Source organism: Solea solea, chromosome 8 (assembly GCF_958295425.1).
Source record: "Solea solea chromosome 8, fSolSol10.1, whole genome shotgun sequence".
In the NCBI taxonomy this organism is placed as follows: domain Eukaryota; kingdom Metazoa; phylum Chordata; class Actinopteri; order Pleuronectiformes; family Soleidae; genus Solea; species Solea solea.
Genome location: NC_081141.1, coordinates 2,662,055 through 2,677,263, shown reverse-complemented (window position 1 = coordinate 2,677,263; position 15,209 = coordinate 2,662,055). Strand labels below are relative to the sequence as shown.

At 45.0% G+C, this 15,209-nt stretch overlaps 1 protein-coding gene across 3 annotated transcripts in view; it reads right to left on the bottom strand.

The window, feature by feature from the left end:
• Positions 1–15,209, bottom strand: part of lmx1bb (LIM homeobox transcription factor 1, beta b) — a 56,298-nt gene that overhangs the window by 29,785 nt on the left and 11,304 nt on the right. For 2 of the 3 annotated variants that reach the window (XM_058636795.1, XM_058636794.1), the window contains 3 exons: positions 14,669–14,755; positions 14,170–14,292; positions 13,622–13,808 (listed from right to left, as the gene is read on the bottom strand). In XM_058636795.1, the coding sequence (XP_058492778.1) occupies positions 13,622–13,808; positions 14,170–14,239 (257 nt within the window). In that variant the 5' untranslated portion in view covers positions 14,240–14,292; positions 14,669–14,755. Of the gene's footprint in view, positions 1–13,621; positions 13,809–14,169; positions 14,564–14,668; positions 14,756–15,209 lie in introns of those variants that run through there. The other variant, XM_058636793.1, reaches the window with a different exon arrangement.

Below are 15,209 nucleotides of genomic sequence, written 5' to 3'. Positions count from 1 at the left end.
ATCAGCCAGAATAAACACCCCAAAACAAGATATAATGTATATTTGTTGTGTGAAATCCCTCGCCTCCTCCTCACTGCTATTGTTCGTTGTTCTTAACAGGCCATATTTTTTTTTTTTTTTTTTGGACATGGAGGCTGTTTTTCACAGTAATAAAAATAAAAAAAAAACAGGCTGACAGAAATCTGCCTCTCCCTGACGTGGTCTCTCTCGTCGTCGTAAATCTGATCGCATGACTAACCGGCCCGCTTTGTTTATCATCCCTGCTCCTTTCGCCTGATGTCCTCTCGGCGGCGCTTTGATCCCGCTAACCTTATGGATGCTCACCGTAAACACTTATCCCCCCCCCACCAAACCCCCCAACCGGCCCCCGACGACGTTTTTATCGCCGCCGGAGGGCTCGGTGCCGAGCGTCTGCGCGGAAGGAAGTGCAACAACAGATAAAGTTGGCAGTTACCAGCAAAGCGAGGGCAGGGAGGACAACGCGGAGTCTTGGAGGTGGAATATTTTAACCAGCGCGCTCTGGTTATGGTTTGGGTCTGTAGACTTCTGCCGTTTAATCGTGTGAATATCTCGTCAATAAAATCACCGCAGAGCACTCGTGTTTTTTTTCGATCTCCAATCACAACTCTGTCATTCAAACGCCGATGTAAATGCGCTGAAACGCCGCGCGTCCCTTGTTGTCTTATTTTTGGAATGCATACTCAATCACTGCATGTCTGAGCGTACATGCAAACACACAAACCACCCGCAGACATTGCCAGTGATGTCTCTGAGCGCAGGAGACCGCAGGAATTGTTTATCACTGCACATCAGAGTGACTAATCAGAAACAGGCGGCGTCTTCTTGAACTTGAGGTCGAGATGTTTCCTCACCCCCACGCCAGGGACACTAAACGTGCCAGGGCATGACCTCCACCTCTCTTTCTCTCTCCCCCCCTCCACTACCCGGCCTGGGTCCCACATCCACATCCAAAAGAACAATCTGTGATGTTCTGCCATCCCAAAAATCCACGCTGAGGGGTAGTGGAACGCAACAGGAACCGTGTCCTACTAAAGACAAATGTTCCCTTTCGTTCTGGTTTATTTATCCCTTAATCTTAATAATTAGCAGATAATGCATATTCTCCCCCCCCCCACCCCTCCCGCCCTCCCTCTTCTCTCCCAGCCATGAGTTTGGATCGCTCTATGTAAAAGACACACACACGCACAATTTATGCTAAATAAAAACAAAGAGTAACCCAGAGAGAAGGGAACGAAAGGCGATTGCTGAGGCAAAGGCAGAGAGTTTTTCCATTAGCATTTGCCAAAGTACCATTAAATGTTATGGGCACATCAAGGCCCATGGAGTATGCTGGTCAGCACAGTGGGAGTATGACATCTTACACTGTGCAGGGCCTCATTCTGGACCATGTGGACAGCTTCAAAAGAACTAAAATCGTCAGGGAAAAAAAAAAGCGGCTTTAGGCCTTAACCACATGACAAAAGCAGCAGTTGCGATTAGATAAATGTTTCACTGACTTTAGCCCCTGGGTGAGCACATTACTTGAGGAATTACAGTCAGCGTTTCTTTGATAGAAAACAACAACAAACCGATCATAATATCCAAGTTTGGCCATTACACTGTGAACAGAGCGAGGCTGCGGCGCGGTGATGGAAGTGATGGAGCGCCGCTGCCCATGAGGGATGTTTTCAAAGATACTCCGATCTTTGTCAGCGGCAGTTTATTACTTCTTTGAAAATATCTGCGCGAGAGGAGCCATTGAGAAGGATGTCTGAGGGTCCGAGGGTGTAAATCTCTGCCGCTCCTTCGCGTTTAGTGCCACTTCCACAAAAAAGCCGCTCGCCGTTTTCTCCTCTCCCTACGGTTTCCCCTCATTACGCGGCGTCTGGAAGGAACGGCTACCTTAACTTCGCCTCCGCAGATATTGCAAACCATAAGCGGTTTTTTCGAAGTCATAACTGCCGAGTCGGTGTCTGCCAAGAGTCTGTCGCCCACACTTAGCCGCACCCCCCCCCCCCCTTATTTCTGAGGCAGCTGATTGAGAGAGAAAGACACACCACAAAGCCAAAGTTGTGACATAGAGCGACAGTTGTAGACTTAGTACGGATAGTTGTGATATGACAATATCCTCGAGTTGAGGCTACAGTGCATTGTTCATTGTTGCTGGAGTTGCAGGAGGAGAGGAATAAGTGTTTGTTTTTCTTTCTTCTCAGCGAGGATAGACTTTGACAAGAGTCTAGAAAGCCCTCGGTCTCTTCCCCAGGTTTAGGGTGAGTTCCTGGTGGGATTGTTTTTGTGCGGAGAGGCCACCTCTCTTTCTTATCTTCCTGTCATCTCTGTGGGACGGCAGGGCATGACTCCGACTCTGGCTCCAGAACCACAGGCTTCCCCAGGACACCAAACCACTGCTTTTACACTGGTTGTGCTCTGTGAGAGGGTGGCTGTTTGGGGCGTGTCGGAGCTTATTAGGACCAGAACATGTGAAAGAAGAAGCAGAGCCAGGCTAAACACTCTTTCACTGCATCAGGCACAGCATACAAACACCATTTTGGGTCTTATTTATGCGATCGACAGCATACCTAACACTATTTGCATATCCTCCGTCCATAAACCACATCCTACTTCCCTTTTGGAAAGGAATAAAGTGAATGACAGTGAAGTAAATTCATGCAATCACTCTTCTGCCACTATTTTCCAAAGGAAGCCGGCGCTTGTGTGCTTAAATATCATATTTCTGGCCCGTAAATCAGCAGTGTCCAAACGTTTTTGGGCTGATGCCCTTTGAGCGGCCCTCTCAGGTATATATCCACGCTCCCGACATTGAATAATTATGCATTCAGTTATCACTCACAGTGGTTTCAACCTCTCTTAAACTCGTTTTTTGACATAGTTTTTAGTTGCAAATGCATTGTTTGTGTATAACTGACACTATGTGTGTGTGTTTAATCTGTAATCTAGTGTCTCAAATAGGTTCTGCAACCTAAACGACATTTAAGTGTAATTACAGGGTTATAACAGCCGTCAGTGTTCGATATAATACATGCGGTTGTGGTGATAAAATGAAGTTTAAGTGTGTTTAACCGAAAACAGTGGACAGTGCAGATTTAGCGATAGTCACTTGTGTCATAAACGTTGTTTTGGGGGCATTTGCTAAGAAGATCCTGACCCCGCAACTGTGGTTCGTATTAACTGACTCACACATGTGACCCACGGGCTTTTTTATTGTTTTGTTTTGTTTTCCAACGGTAGGAGAGTTCCCAACTTTCCAAGTGCAGTGACTCAACTCCTGCACCGTGATATGATCTCACAAGGCTTGATAATTATTAAACTTCAAAATTATGAAAACGATTCATTGATTTGGCCAATTGTTTTGGAATAATCGACTGTACACGGGACAATTATTTCATGAATTGCTTTGAATTTTATACATTTTTGTTTCCAGGAAGTTAATAAATGGGAATATGTGTTTGAATTAATTAATTACTTAATTAAAAAATTAAAAAATGGTTTATACATTATTATTATACATGAACGTTGACCAATAAATGTTATTAAAGTGAAATATTGGCCATAATACAATAGATCAGGCATTGGTTGCGGTGGAAAACCAACGTCATTGGATTCCAGCGTTATAATAAAATCATGAATGGCAGAGCGTGTGTTGATAGTACCTCACACAGACATACTTGCGGGGGCGACACAATAACACACACAGATTACGGGTTAATATACTTAGAATATGATTTTCTTTGAAGAGGCCGCAGCTTCTGCCAAGCAACACTAACTTTCGCGTTTATGTTGTAAAAAGAAATGGTCGAGAAGAAAGGATAAAAGGATAAAAATAAAACTCCTCCTCTGTCAGACAGAGAGAGGCTGTAGGTGCTGTAATAATTCCTCTAACATGTAAGTCATGAAGAGACTCTTACGCCAGGGAGCCCGCCGTGACCCCGCTGACCTTTGCGCCTGCCGCCTGGCTTCTGGTTAGTGTAAGCGGCATCCAGCTGAAAGCTACCAGAGGGCCTTCATGTGTACATGTGATGTTTCCAAGGAGAGATGGACCAATTAATCTGATTATAGTCACAAATCCTCCAACATGTGGGAGCCTGTCTGCGGCCATGTGCGGCGCAGATGTGTGCGTGTTTGTACCTATGTGTGTATTTGATAATGTGATGTAGAAAATCCCCCCAAAAAATACAAGATTTATAAATATCTTGAGTGACATTGTGCAATCATTAATCAATATGATTTATGGGAATAAAAAATTACCTGTATGCAAATACAGGCTGTGGTGGAGTAGTTCAAAAAGCGACAGTTAAAAGTACCTGAAATGAAATAGGGCGAAATAGTAAACCATCTGTCAAAGCTTCTGCGGTCTGTTTAAAAACACAACACTCGAGCACTTAAAGGGTTTTATACAACCCCCCGTTCACTGGCAGGGACTATGAATTGAAGCCTATTCTGAGGGGGATCTGAGTCGGTCGCAGCTTTTGGCGTATGTTTGTGCCACTGACTGCAAGCCTTTCGTTGAGGTGGTGGGAGGAAGTGGAACGAGGAGCTGACAGACAGGCCCTGATACTGCACTTCCACCACAGGCCAATCCCCAGCTAACCCCTGTGCTGACAGCCAGGATGTAGCACTCATCCACAGGCCACAGCTCAGGCTCTGGGGCCCAGGGAAAGGAGAGTAAGGAGAGCAGGGAGTGGGCCGCTCGGCTGATGATAGAGCGGTGGGGGGAGAGAGCGGTGGTTTGGGTGGCAGGCATCACTCTCTGCTTCCAGAGCAGCACGACCAAAGAGGAGAATCCACAGACTGTGTTGCCTGCCAACAGCATGTCCAATGTTTGGCCGGGTATCAGACCCACTACACATATTCACAAGTGGGCACACTAAACACACACACATTCATGCGGTATTTTGCCAAAAACGGGATTAAATGTAAAGCAAAGCTGCAACGAGAAGATGCCACGTGATAAACTCACAGACGTGAAAACACGTTCACACCACAAACACTCAAAGCCTTGATTTTCTGGTTTCTTCACAGATTGAAACGATCCAGCGCAGACATAACAGACAGAATTCATCTGGAAAACGACTGCGCACACAGAACGTAACAATTCGGGACGCTTCGCCCCCTAAAGCCCGACGTAACTGAGAACACGGCCGCGTCGGAGATTCTGTTCGTTGCGAGACAGAGTCTGCGGTTCAATAAATAACGCAGCCGCGGTCGGTGCGGCGCAGAAGCACAGTGAAGTGATGGAGGTTGAGGGGCCACCGGTGACCCCGGTCACACGCTGCGACAGGGCTCCGCTCAGAGCCAGAGCTGTCTCTCCAGCTGGGATCACAACACAGAGCTGGAGCTCTGGTTTCAGAGCACAACTCTGGCCCGAGGCTGGGATGACGCACCCCCGTGAGGCGAGGCCTGCGGGGCTAACGTTCAGGCAGACAGACACCCAGGGGGTCAGTCAACCCACCCATTCTCAGGAGGAGGCAGTGACAAGCATAGAGGCCAAAGACTGATTAAAGCGGCCTCAGACCTCAGCGTTGCCTCTTTTTTTTTTTGTAACTGCTGAGTTTGGCTTCTGCATGAAGCCTCGGCCTACAACAGCCATTTATGTTCAATTGGATTTCCATTGAGTTGACACCAGAGGCTGAACCGGTGCATAACTAATGTGCTGCGCGGTCGAGACAAATAATGCTGAGGAAATTTAGACGAATGGAGCAAACAACTCAGCTCTCACCTGCAGCAACACATTCTTCTTATCAGGCCGACCAAATAGAAATTTCCACCTAGAGAGCGCTATGAAATCACACATGCACAAAAAAAACCCAACACTTTTTTTTTATGTTTTATCTCCCAATTCATCCCTTTTCATAGACACCAGATCATTTCGCAGCGTTCGGGAGCGGCGGAATTTTCCCAAGAAGACGTATTGTAGCAGCTTTCTGGGAAATATTAATATCCAGCCTGCAGAGGGAAGGTAAAGGGAGAGGAGAGGAGAGGGATGGGGGGTGGGGCACGGATGATCAGTATCATGGCATGCTACCTGATGATAAAATGCCTTCTTCTATTCCAACTCCTTGCCCCGCTGTTTGCCTTCCCCTCGCCACAAGACACCATCAGTCTCCTAACATGTACGGCCCTGACGCTATTGGCTAGCGGAGTTGCTAATGCTAATGTCCACCACTGTTGATTTTGGGAAATATTTGCACGCTGCGGTACCCACAATGCAGTCTGGCAATTGGCAATCGAAGTTTTACCACTAAATTCCCCAATTTTTACTATCCGCAATGTGTTATCGATCATATTTGTTGAGATCCTTAGTTTTAAAAACTCTGGGCCAGTGCTAAATATCGTTTATTTCATTAATCAGATCACCTAAACCAGGGGTGTCAAACGTGCGGCCCGCGGGCCAGAATTGGCCCACCGGAGGGTCCAATCCGGCCCGCATTCGGAATACTACACTATATTTTTCACTTCCAGATACCTGTGACTAGTGTTTTGTGTATATATGTATATATACAGTATATATATATATATATATATAGATATATATTAATGTATATGTATATATGTATATATATATATATATATATATTTATGTATATGTACTGTATATATATATAAATATATATATATATATATATATACACACATATATAGATAGATAGATAGATATATAACAATAATTTTAAGAGAGACCAAAGTAATAGTAACACAATTATCATTATCATTATAGTCTATGAAGTAGTTTTCTTTTTCGTCATGTTGTGATGTCACAGCCACGGACAGATGATGATCATGAGGTGTTAATCACCTTTTTTAGTGGCCTTAAAAGTCTCGGATATGCCCGCTAATTTGAGTCTGAAAGAGGCTTAAGAGTCCGAGACGGGCAGTCCACTCCTCGGCTCGTACTCCCCTGTCATCGGGGGCTGCACTGCAGATACTCCACATCTGCCTTGCCTTACACTGCTCAGCACTGCTCTTACCGAGCCCCCATCATCATCATCTCTGCCTCCCTCCCTCCTTCCTCTCCTCTCCTCTCTGCCTTCACTCCCCCATCAGGATCATCCAAATATTTCCCCTCGCTGCTTTTTGAAGCTTCCATGGGTCACGGGACCTCATGCACAAATCATGCTGGCTTGCTGTGGGGGGGCCGGTCAGAGAGGACAGGAGTGAGTCAGGCATTTAGAAACTCAATCTGCACTGTTTTCGTGCGGCATTATTTTCCCCCTGCCAAGACAGCCATCACCAATCAGCAGCTGGTTCTAAACAGTCAGTTAAGGGAGCTCTGGCTGGAGACGCTGCTTCCTGGCAGCTGATCGCAACAATACTCCCCAGCTACACCAGGGGGAAGAGACGGAGAGTAAATTCAGAGAGGCTGACAGCCTGCAGTGATTTAACATGGAGGTTAGCCCCAAATACATAGCTCTGGCTTCATGTTGATGAATGGATAACCCGATCCATCACGTTGTTTGCAATTAAACACAGACGCTAGTTTTCGCACACTTGCCGCGGTGCTGAATCTGGGACCTGGCGAATGTAAATAAATTCTGTCAAAAGCCAATTTTAAAAATTGTGTCGCTGCGATGCAAAGGGAGGGCAATAACAAACCCACATGCACACGGATAATGAAAGAATCCAGTCAGCTCTACAGTGTGTGGGCACAGGAGGTTTCCTATTTTGATAACAGAGAATATTGGGGCAGGATCTGGTAAACAGGACAGACAGAGAAGGATGAGCCAGCGCGCTGGACCCTGCCCTCCCACCTGCAGAGCTCACCGGCTCAGGATGAGAGGAGAAGCTGGGCAGGAATCTGCAAGTGCTGGTTAAAGTAATCACATTGGTCTCACTGCATCTGATCTGCAGTCTAACAGACTTCCCAACAGTTGAATGAGTAAATAAAGTGCCCCGGGGGACTCCCGCTGGAGATGGATTACCACAAGGGTGCGCACACAAAAGGAGCCAAAACCCCACAACCCGATATGAGTCGGAGACAAAAGCCTGGAGCTGGACCTCGACCAGGGAACCGGTACACTTTATTAATCTCATCCTGGACTGAACCCCCCTGCGTAGTGAACTCATAGATGGACCAGGTAAAAAACCCGTCCGTATACTGTAAATGTGAGTATGTGTGCGCCGCCCGCTTGAGTGCACAGACCACATAAGATGACTCTCATGCTCACTTGGCTGTGGAGGCCGGGTCTGGAGGCGACTAAGGGCCGTGGCATTCTGCTGCCCTGTCCCACCCCGGCCCCCTTTCTTCCCCTGTTTCTGGGCCTGACACAAATAAAAGGATTAGGAGCCCCTGTTTCCGTCAGACCCTCCATTCAAGACAAAGCTCTGACCGGCTTAGTGTCACACTTAATGATAAAAGTGCAAATCTCTCTCAGTCACTTTGGGCAGGAATTGGGGACTAATCTCATTTGATGAAGATTAAAAGAAGGTTTAAAAAAAAAAAAAAAAATATATATATAAATATATATATATATATATATATATGTATAAAAAGAAATGTGTACAAAAACCTGTAGCACTAAAATTCAGACATCTGTACCAAGAATAAAATAAATAAAGAGAGAACGTGAGGCGATGGAAAAGAGCTTAGATTAGCGACAGAAAGGGAAAGGAAGCAAGCACACACACACACGTGTGCCCACACCCTCACTAAAACCTTGGGTGTATTTAGACAAACACACTTCTCTGCCCATTCCCATGCACAGCTAGAATGTGGAGCGAGAGTGCGAGAGTAAGCCTTGGGCACACAACAGTCTGAATGCAGCACTTGCCACTATGATGCCAGTCCTCTCTAGTGTATCTGTGAAAAGCCTACGTGTTGGAAAAACATTCCAGAGCGGGATCACATATTCACAGCCGGGGCCAGCAGCGGAGGCCGTGTCTCAATTTCTCATGCACGTTTTTGACCGAGGAACGCCCGGAGAAACAAGCGCGGGGCGACTGTCCCAACTACGGAAGCAGAGAGGGGACAAAACAGCGCGAAACAGAGAGAAAGAAAAAAAAAACGTGTCATCTAGCAAAATTGAAACTGAAAACATTCGCTAGTGTTTGTATTTCTTTTTGCAGTATTTCATCGTTTTAGCCAAAATCTAATTTGTAAATTGCATTTAATGGTTTGTGGTCGCTTTTCTTTTTTTTTTTTTTGTTATGAAGAGTTGTCGTGCTGTGAAAATAAACCTGAAGGCCCGGGGACTTGGAGCCAGTAATGAAAATCTCGGCACTCTCTCTTTTCTCTCACTCTCTCCACCGTCACTGATTAGCATTCCCGATTGACTGACATGTCCCACTGGCTGCCTAACAGCCGGCTTTAGGAGATGAGGTTAAATTGTGGCTACCAACAAATTGTATGCTTGAGTTCCTCTGCACCCCTCGCGCTATCATCCAGTGTAATGTGAGCACACCAGGCAGATCCCACTCCTCCCCTGCTCCACGGCTCCCCCCCCCCCCCTCAACACAAAGCCACAGAGACCTCTTTTCCACATCCCTTGCCACCAGTCTGGCTTCTAAAGTGGTGACGGGCATTACCGTGGCTGAGCCTCTGCGGCTTCCCGTAGCGTCCTGCAAAGTGCTTTGTGTTCCAACTGCTGCCGCCGCTGCAACCCACACACTCAAGGAGGTTTATTTATATAAAAATAAAACCTCTGTGAAATCACCTGATCTAATAACGCGGCTTCACTTTCGCTTAAAGATTTATTGGCAGCATCCAGAAAACAGTGGAGTGAACACAAACGTGCGCTAATCAAATATTTAGCACTGAGATTTGTGGGAATCAGAAATAGGGGGGTGGGGGGGGGGGTTGGGGGAGACATGCAACAGGTCTATTAATGGGTCCGAATGTAATGGAGAATGAGCAGTTAGCAAGCCATGAGATGACAGATGATGCATCCTAGTCTGCTGCTGGGACAGGCCGGGCCATGTTGACATAGAACCCAATACTTCCTTACTGAGAAACCAGGCCAACTTCAGCTATAGCTCCTCGCCGAGCACTAAAAAGCTGAAGCAATATTATCCAGCTCAGTGTTTCTGCCGTTAGATTTGTCTCTCTGTAGAGGTCTTCTTTTATTTACATAAGAGCAGCGGCTAAAGGCGCATATTTATCCTTTTTAGGGAGAATTTTATTTAGAATGGAGAGTGAAAGTGAGAGAGTGGTGCACAAAAGAGCACACACACACACACACAGAGTTAAAATGCAAAAATGATTGAATGGCTTCTCAGCACAAAGCACAGCATATTTTTATATTTATATATATATATATATTTTACGCACATGAGTGTTCACAAAGTGCCAGGCCACGTGGGAGTGAGTGAGTGAGTAAAACACACACACACACACACACACACACACACGGTGAGCTAACACAGAAACCCAGTCGTCAGCACCAATCCTGCACACACACACACACACACTGCAGCAGCAGCAGCAGCAGCGTCCCAAGCCCAGCTAATTAAAAAACAACAATTTCACAGGAGGGCACTCCAAACAGTTCTGAAAAGCACCTCTCAGCACACTGGGGGATCGTCCAGCACATACAGCCGAGAGTGAGACAGGTTCTCGCCGCAGATCTCTCGCTTTTATGGCTTGTGTGTGTGTGTGTGTGTGTGTTCTTTTTTGGACTACTCACACCGCCGTGACCTGAATTTCGTTCTGCTTGCGGCACGTGAATTCAAAAATCTGGATTTTCATCCCGGCTTTTCAGGACGGTGTATAATATTACAATTCATGTTGTGGTTTGTGAGGACAGCAGACTCTAACAAGGCAGTCCATTATAAGGGGTGTTGTCCAACACTTGAGTGGAGTGATAGGCCTTATTACATGGCCACTTTGAAGGCATCTGTTGGTTAGAGGGAAGCTCCCTCTGGGGAAAAGATCTCCCCTCTTTCCTAATGATGCATAATTGACCTCCCAACACCAGGGCACAACAAACTCTCTGAGGGTGGTGTAATTCCACTCTACCTTGTACATACCACCCGTCTCGTTGGAGCTTGTTCCTTCCTCAACAGCCACGGCTCCCGTCCAAGTGACAGCTCTGCCCCATTCTGCCTCTCTTTCTAACCAGATATGCACCGGATTATCTAATTCTCCTCTTCTAATATATCATTCCACTATTTACTGTACGCGTTTCTTAGGGAAGATGTCCAAAGAAATGATTCACAAAACGCCAGAATGCAAATATAAAATCAGCGAGCTCTAATAACACCGCATACGATTGTTTTTTCTCCCCCGTCTGCACTTAAAACCTGGTCCAAAGGTGTGAAAAACCACCGCTTGCCAATTCCTTGATTTATTATAGCTAAGTGAGAGCTGATTACGGGGCATGAATCAGTTGCTGTAGGAATGTAATTAGGCACATAGACGTCTGTATGGCCAGGAGCTCTCGACGCAGCCCAGAGCAGTTTGTGGGCTGACAAATGCGTCTTAAATGGGTGTCATAAAAGTCAAAAAGGTGCCAATTACATCTTTAAGTATCCCGTCAATTCAAAAGGAATAAACAAAAAAAAAAAAAGACATGTCTTTCTACGTGTGTGTGTGTGTGTTTAACCTCACAGGGGTTCAAAGAATAAAAAAAGGGAAGAATTAAAATATGAGTTGAATAAGTGTGTGTGAGAGCCGGACAGCGCTCAGCAGGTTGTTGGGCTGATTTTGGAACTTGCCACACAAGAAAATGGGAGGGGGGGGGGTAAAATCCAAACATGGTTCCAGAAACAAAAAAGTGCCAGGAAAGGAACTCAGATCCTGGTCCTGCCTCGCCATGTTTATCTCTGTCTTCATCTCTTAAATTTAAGAAAAAAAAAAAAAAAGGGACAGTGCTAAGTGAGGCATGAGAACGAGGTTCCCCCCCCCCCTCGCTCTGTCTCAGCTTCTCTCTGAGCCGTGACGCCGTGACTCTGGTATCCCTTAGTTACTGCTATGAATTTTCCATTGTTATCACTCGACTACACTGCCGTCACAGAGCTGCTGCATGAATGGCACGCACGGCCGTGGATGTAAGTCTTTGTTGCCGGGCGAGGTTCCTCGCCGAGAGCCATAATGTCCCAATAATCGAAGGAGAATTGATAAAAAGGGGGCCGAGCACAAAAGCTGGAAGACGCAGTGACAGGCGTGGAAGGAGGAACACAGGGCAAGGGCAGATTCCTCACAGGCCCCAAAAACAGCAAGCATCAACACTGCAGCACCTTAGCGTCACAACTGATCCCAATATACAGACGTATATGTGATAATTCACCGATTCATCTCCCTGCACTAACCATGGCAGTCGTGCAAAGGAATTTAACGAGTGAAGTTATTTTTTTTTGTTTGCTGTCAAACAGGCTTTGATTTTAAAATGTAAAAACCTTATCGTGATTCACAGCAGAAACTATTCCTGTCTTTTTGCATTTATACTTTGATAAAATTGCAATAATTGTGTGCTGTTTTTATTTTATTTATGATGGTTATTTTTTTTTTAAATACATTTTTAAAGTTGGTGTCATTTCAGCAAATTATCACAAGACTAATGTGTGTTTTTTTTAGGATCCTACAACATTATTAATGCCCTTACAACAATTGTATGTGTGTGTGTGTGATGTATAAATGGCTGAAACTATAATTATTTGTACTTAAATAAATCCACATTAGCTATAGACTCTATTACTATGAAGTAAAAATAAGAGAAAAAAAATTTGTTGTAATCGAACCTTTAAAAGGCCAAATGCTACACAATAAAATGAAAATAGCATTAAATAATATGTATATATAGTAATAATAATAATTGTAATATAATATAATAAATGTTTATAATAAATCACAAAACATCCGTTCATGCAAATAAATAGAATGAATAAAATCTAAAAAATAGAGGAGCAATCAGCCAATTTATTTTCATAATAAATTAATGAAGTCAAATCTACACGCGCTGTTTTTCTCTTCTTTTTTTTTACTTTTCTCGTGAACGATGATTTGAATGAATTCATTTATTTTGAATTCATTTGACACCTGTGCGCAAATGACGCAAATAAGTGACAGTGAGCGGAATAAACAAAGCCGCCAGTGACGGGCCTGCGTGCGTCATATGTGCGTCTTTTTTATTCCTCGTGTGTGTGTGCGTGTGATAAATTCAATATTCTTCCGCAGAGATAAAGGCGGAAATATCGTGCGCAATAATACAAAATATCGTGACAATAATCACGCGAGCGTCAGTGAAATATCGGGCTCACTTTTCTGGAACTTTCATCATTTTTCATTATTTCTTTTAATAATCATAACATTTAAAATATTTGTACGTGTTTTTCTTTTAATAAACTAATTTAAAAATGTGTGTGTTTCATTTTTCACGTGACGTTAATCTTTTAGAATTAAATCACCACAAGTGGGAAAATGACAGCAGGTTAATTTAGAAGTGCAATTCGCATGTTGAGGAATATTTGATGACATTTGTGGCAAAAAAATAAATAAAATAAAATTGAAATAAGACTGGGGTGGATGCTGACGACACACACACACAGAGGCCTACAGGCCAGCCACAGCCATCACACAAAACCTTCTTTCTTCTTTCTTTCTTTCTTTTTAAATAAAATCACTGCACACCAACCAAAGAAATGCAGAAGGAGACAGAGTCGCTGCTCTTACTGTTGGTAGTCGTGTTTGCAGTAAAGTTTCCTTTCTCTGAAGTAGCAGCTGGTGGTGAGAGGCTGTTGACACACGGTGCACTGCAAACACTCCTCGTGCCACGACGAGTCGTTGACTCTCATCAGGAAGCGGTCGGAGATGGGACGCTGACATCCTTCACACACGCACGGATGATGACAATCGCTCCCTGCAGGAATACGAGAGAAAGAAGACGGGATGGAGGAAACAAAAAAGGGAAGCTCTGGATCAGACGCAGTCAAAAGGCCTGAGTGTCCTGTGACCTGTCATCATTCACATGTTTGTTTTGTTTAATTTCATGTTTTCTCTCCAGTGAACACCAGCGTCCAGGAGTGCGTTTCTGTGACAACACAACGCTACATTTGTCACCACTGTGCACACTTTAATTTGACGGGGAAACACACGAGCAGAGTGGGGCATGCACGCAGGAATGACAGTGCATGAAACGTGTATTATAATAATAATAATAATAATAATAATAATAATGATAATGATAATGATAATAAGATGGAGGAAAACAGCAGACTTACCGAGCATGACTCCGAGCGTGGCCTGTCCCGATCGCAGCGGGTGATCCTCGATTTTTATGCCGTCCAGCATGATGCAAGTGTCGGACTGTTCTCCCGCGGAGAGGCGCTCCAGTGACACCAGACCTGTTGCAATATCCATAAGAGAGACGGTGAGGCGCGACAACAGGGGCGATCCTCTCAGATCAGATGAGTTCAGTGTGTGTGTGTGTGTGTGTGCACGGACAGAGCGACCTGTTGAAAGCGACCGAAGCTGTGAATGTGACAGAGAGACAGAGAGAGGGAGATAGAGAGGAAGGGAGAGGGAGAGGGAGAGAGAGAGAAAGAGAGAGAGACGACTACAGCTGCTGCTGCTGCTGCTGCTGCTGTGGGACAGAGCTCCTAAAGTGAACTGTAAAGTCAATGCAAAACAACTGGAGTCTGACGTTGCGAGGAGGATTTCTGCGGTGTCACAGAAACAGAAAGCAAACAACAAGCGAGCGAAAATGTCTTCAGCAGTCACCTGTTCTGATCAGAGGCGCGAGGACTCTTCTTCTTCTTCTTCTTCCTCTTCCTCAGGCCGACGGAGGAAGCAGCAGGAGAAAAATGTCTGCAAATTTCGTCAAGGAGGAGCGAGATGCGCTTTCAAAGTAACACCAAACAGCACCGACGCACCGAAAAATGGCAGGAGGAAAGTTGTCAACAAATCCAGAGCTGAGTGTGTGTGTGTGTGTGTGTGAGAGAGAGAGAGAGAGGGAGAGAGCGAGAGCGTGTGTGTGTGTGTGTGTGTGTGTGTAGATGTCCCGGCAGTGTGTTCCTCTGTCGCTGCAAAAACTCTGAGCTCGAGATTGAAGCGAGTGGATCCTCCCACTCCTGCATGCATGGCTTCACTTCTTCTTCTTTTTTTTTTTTTTCCTTCATTCCCCCATTCACCGCCATTGGGATGCTATTGGAGCTACAGTGCACACACACACACACACACACAATAAAAATAATAATAATAATTATTATATTTATAATAATTGTTAGATTTGTATTGTATTGATGTGTTAGATTGTAGTAAA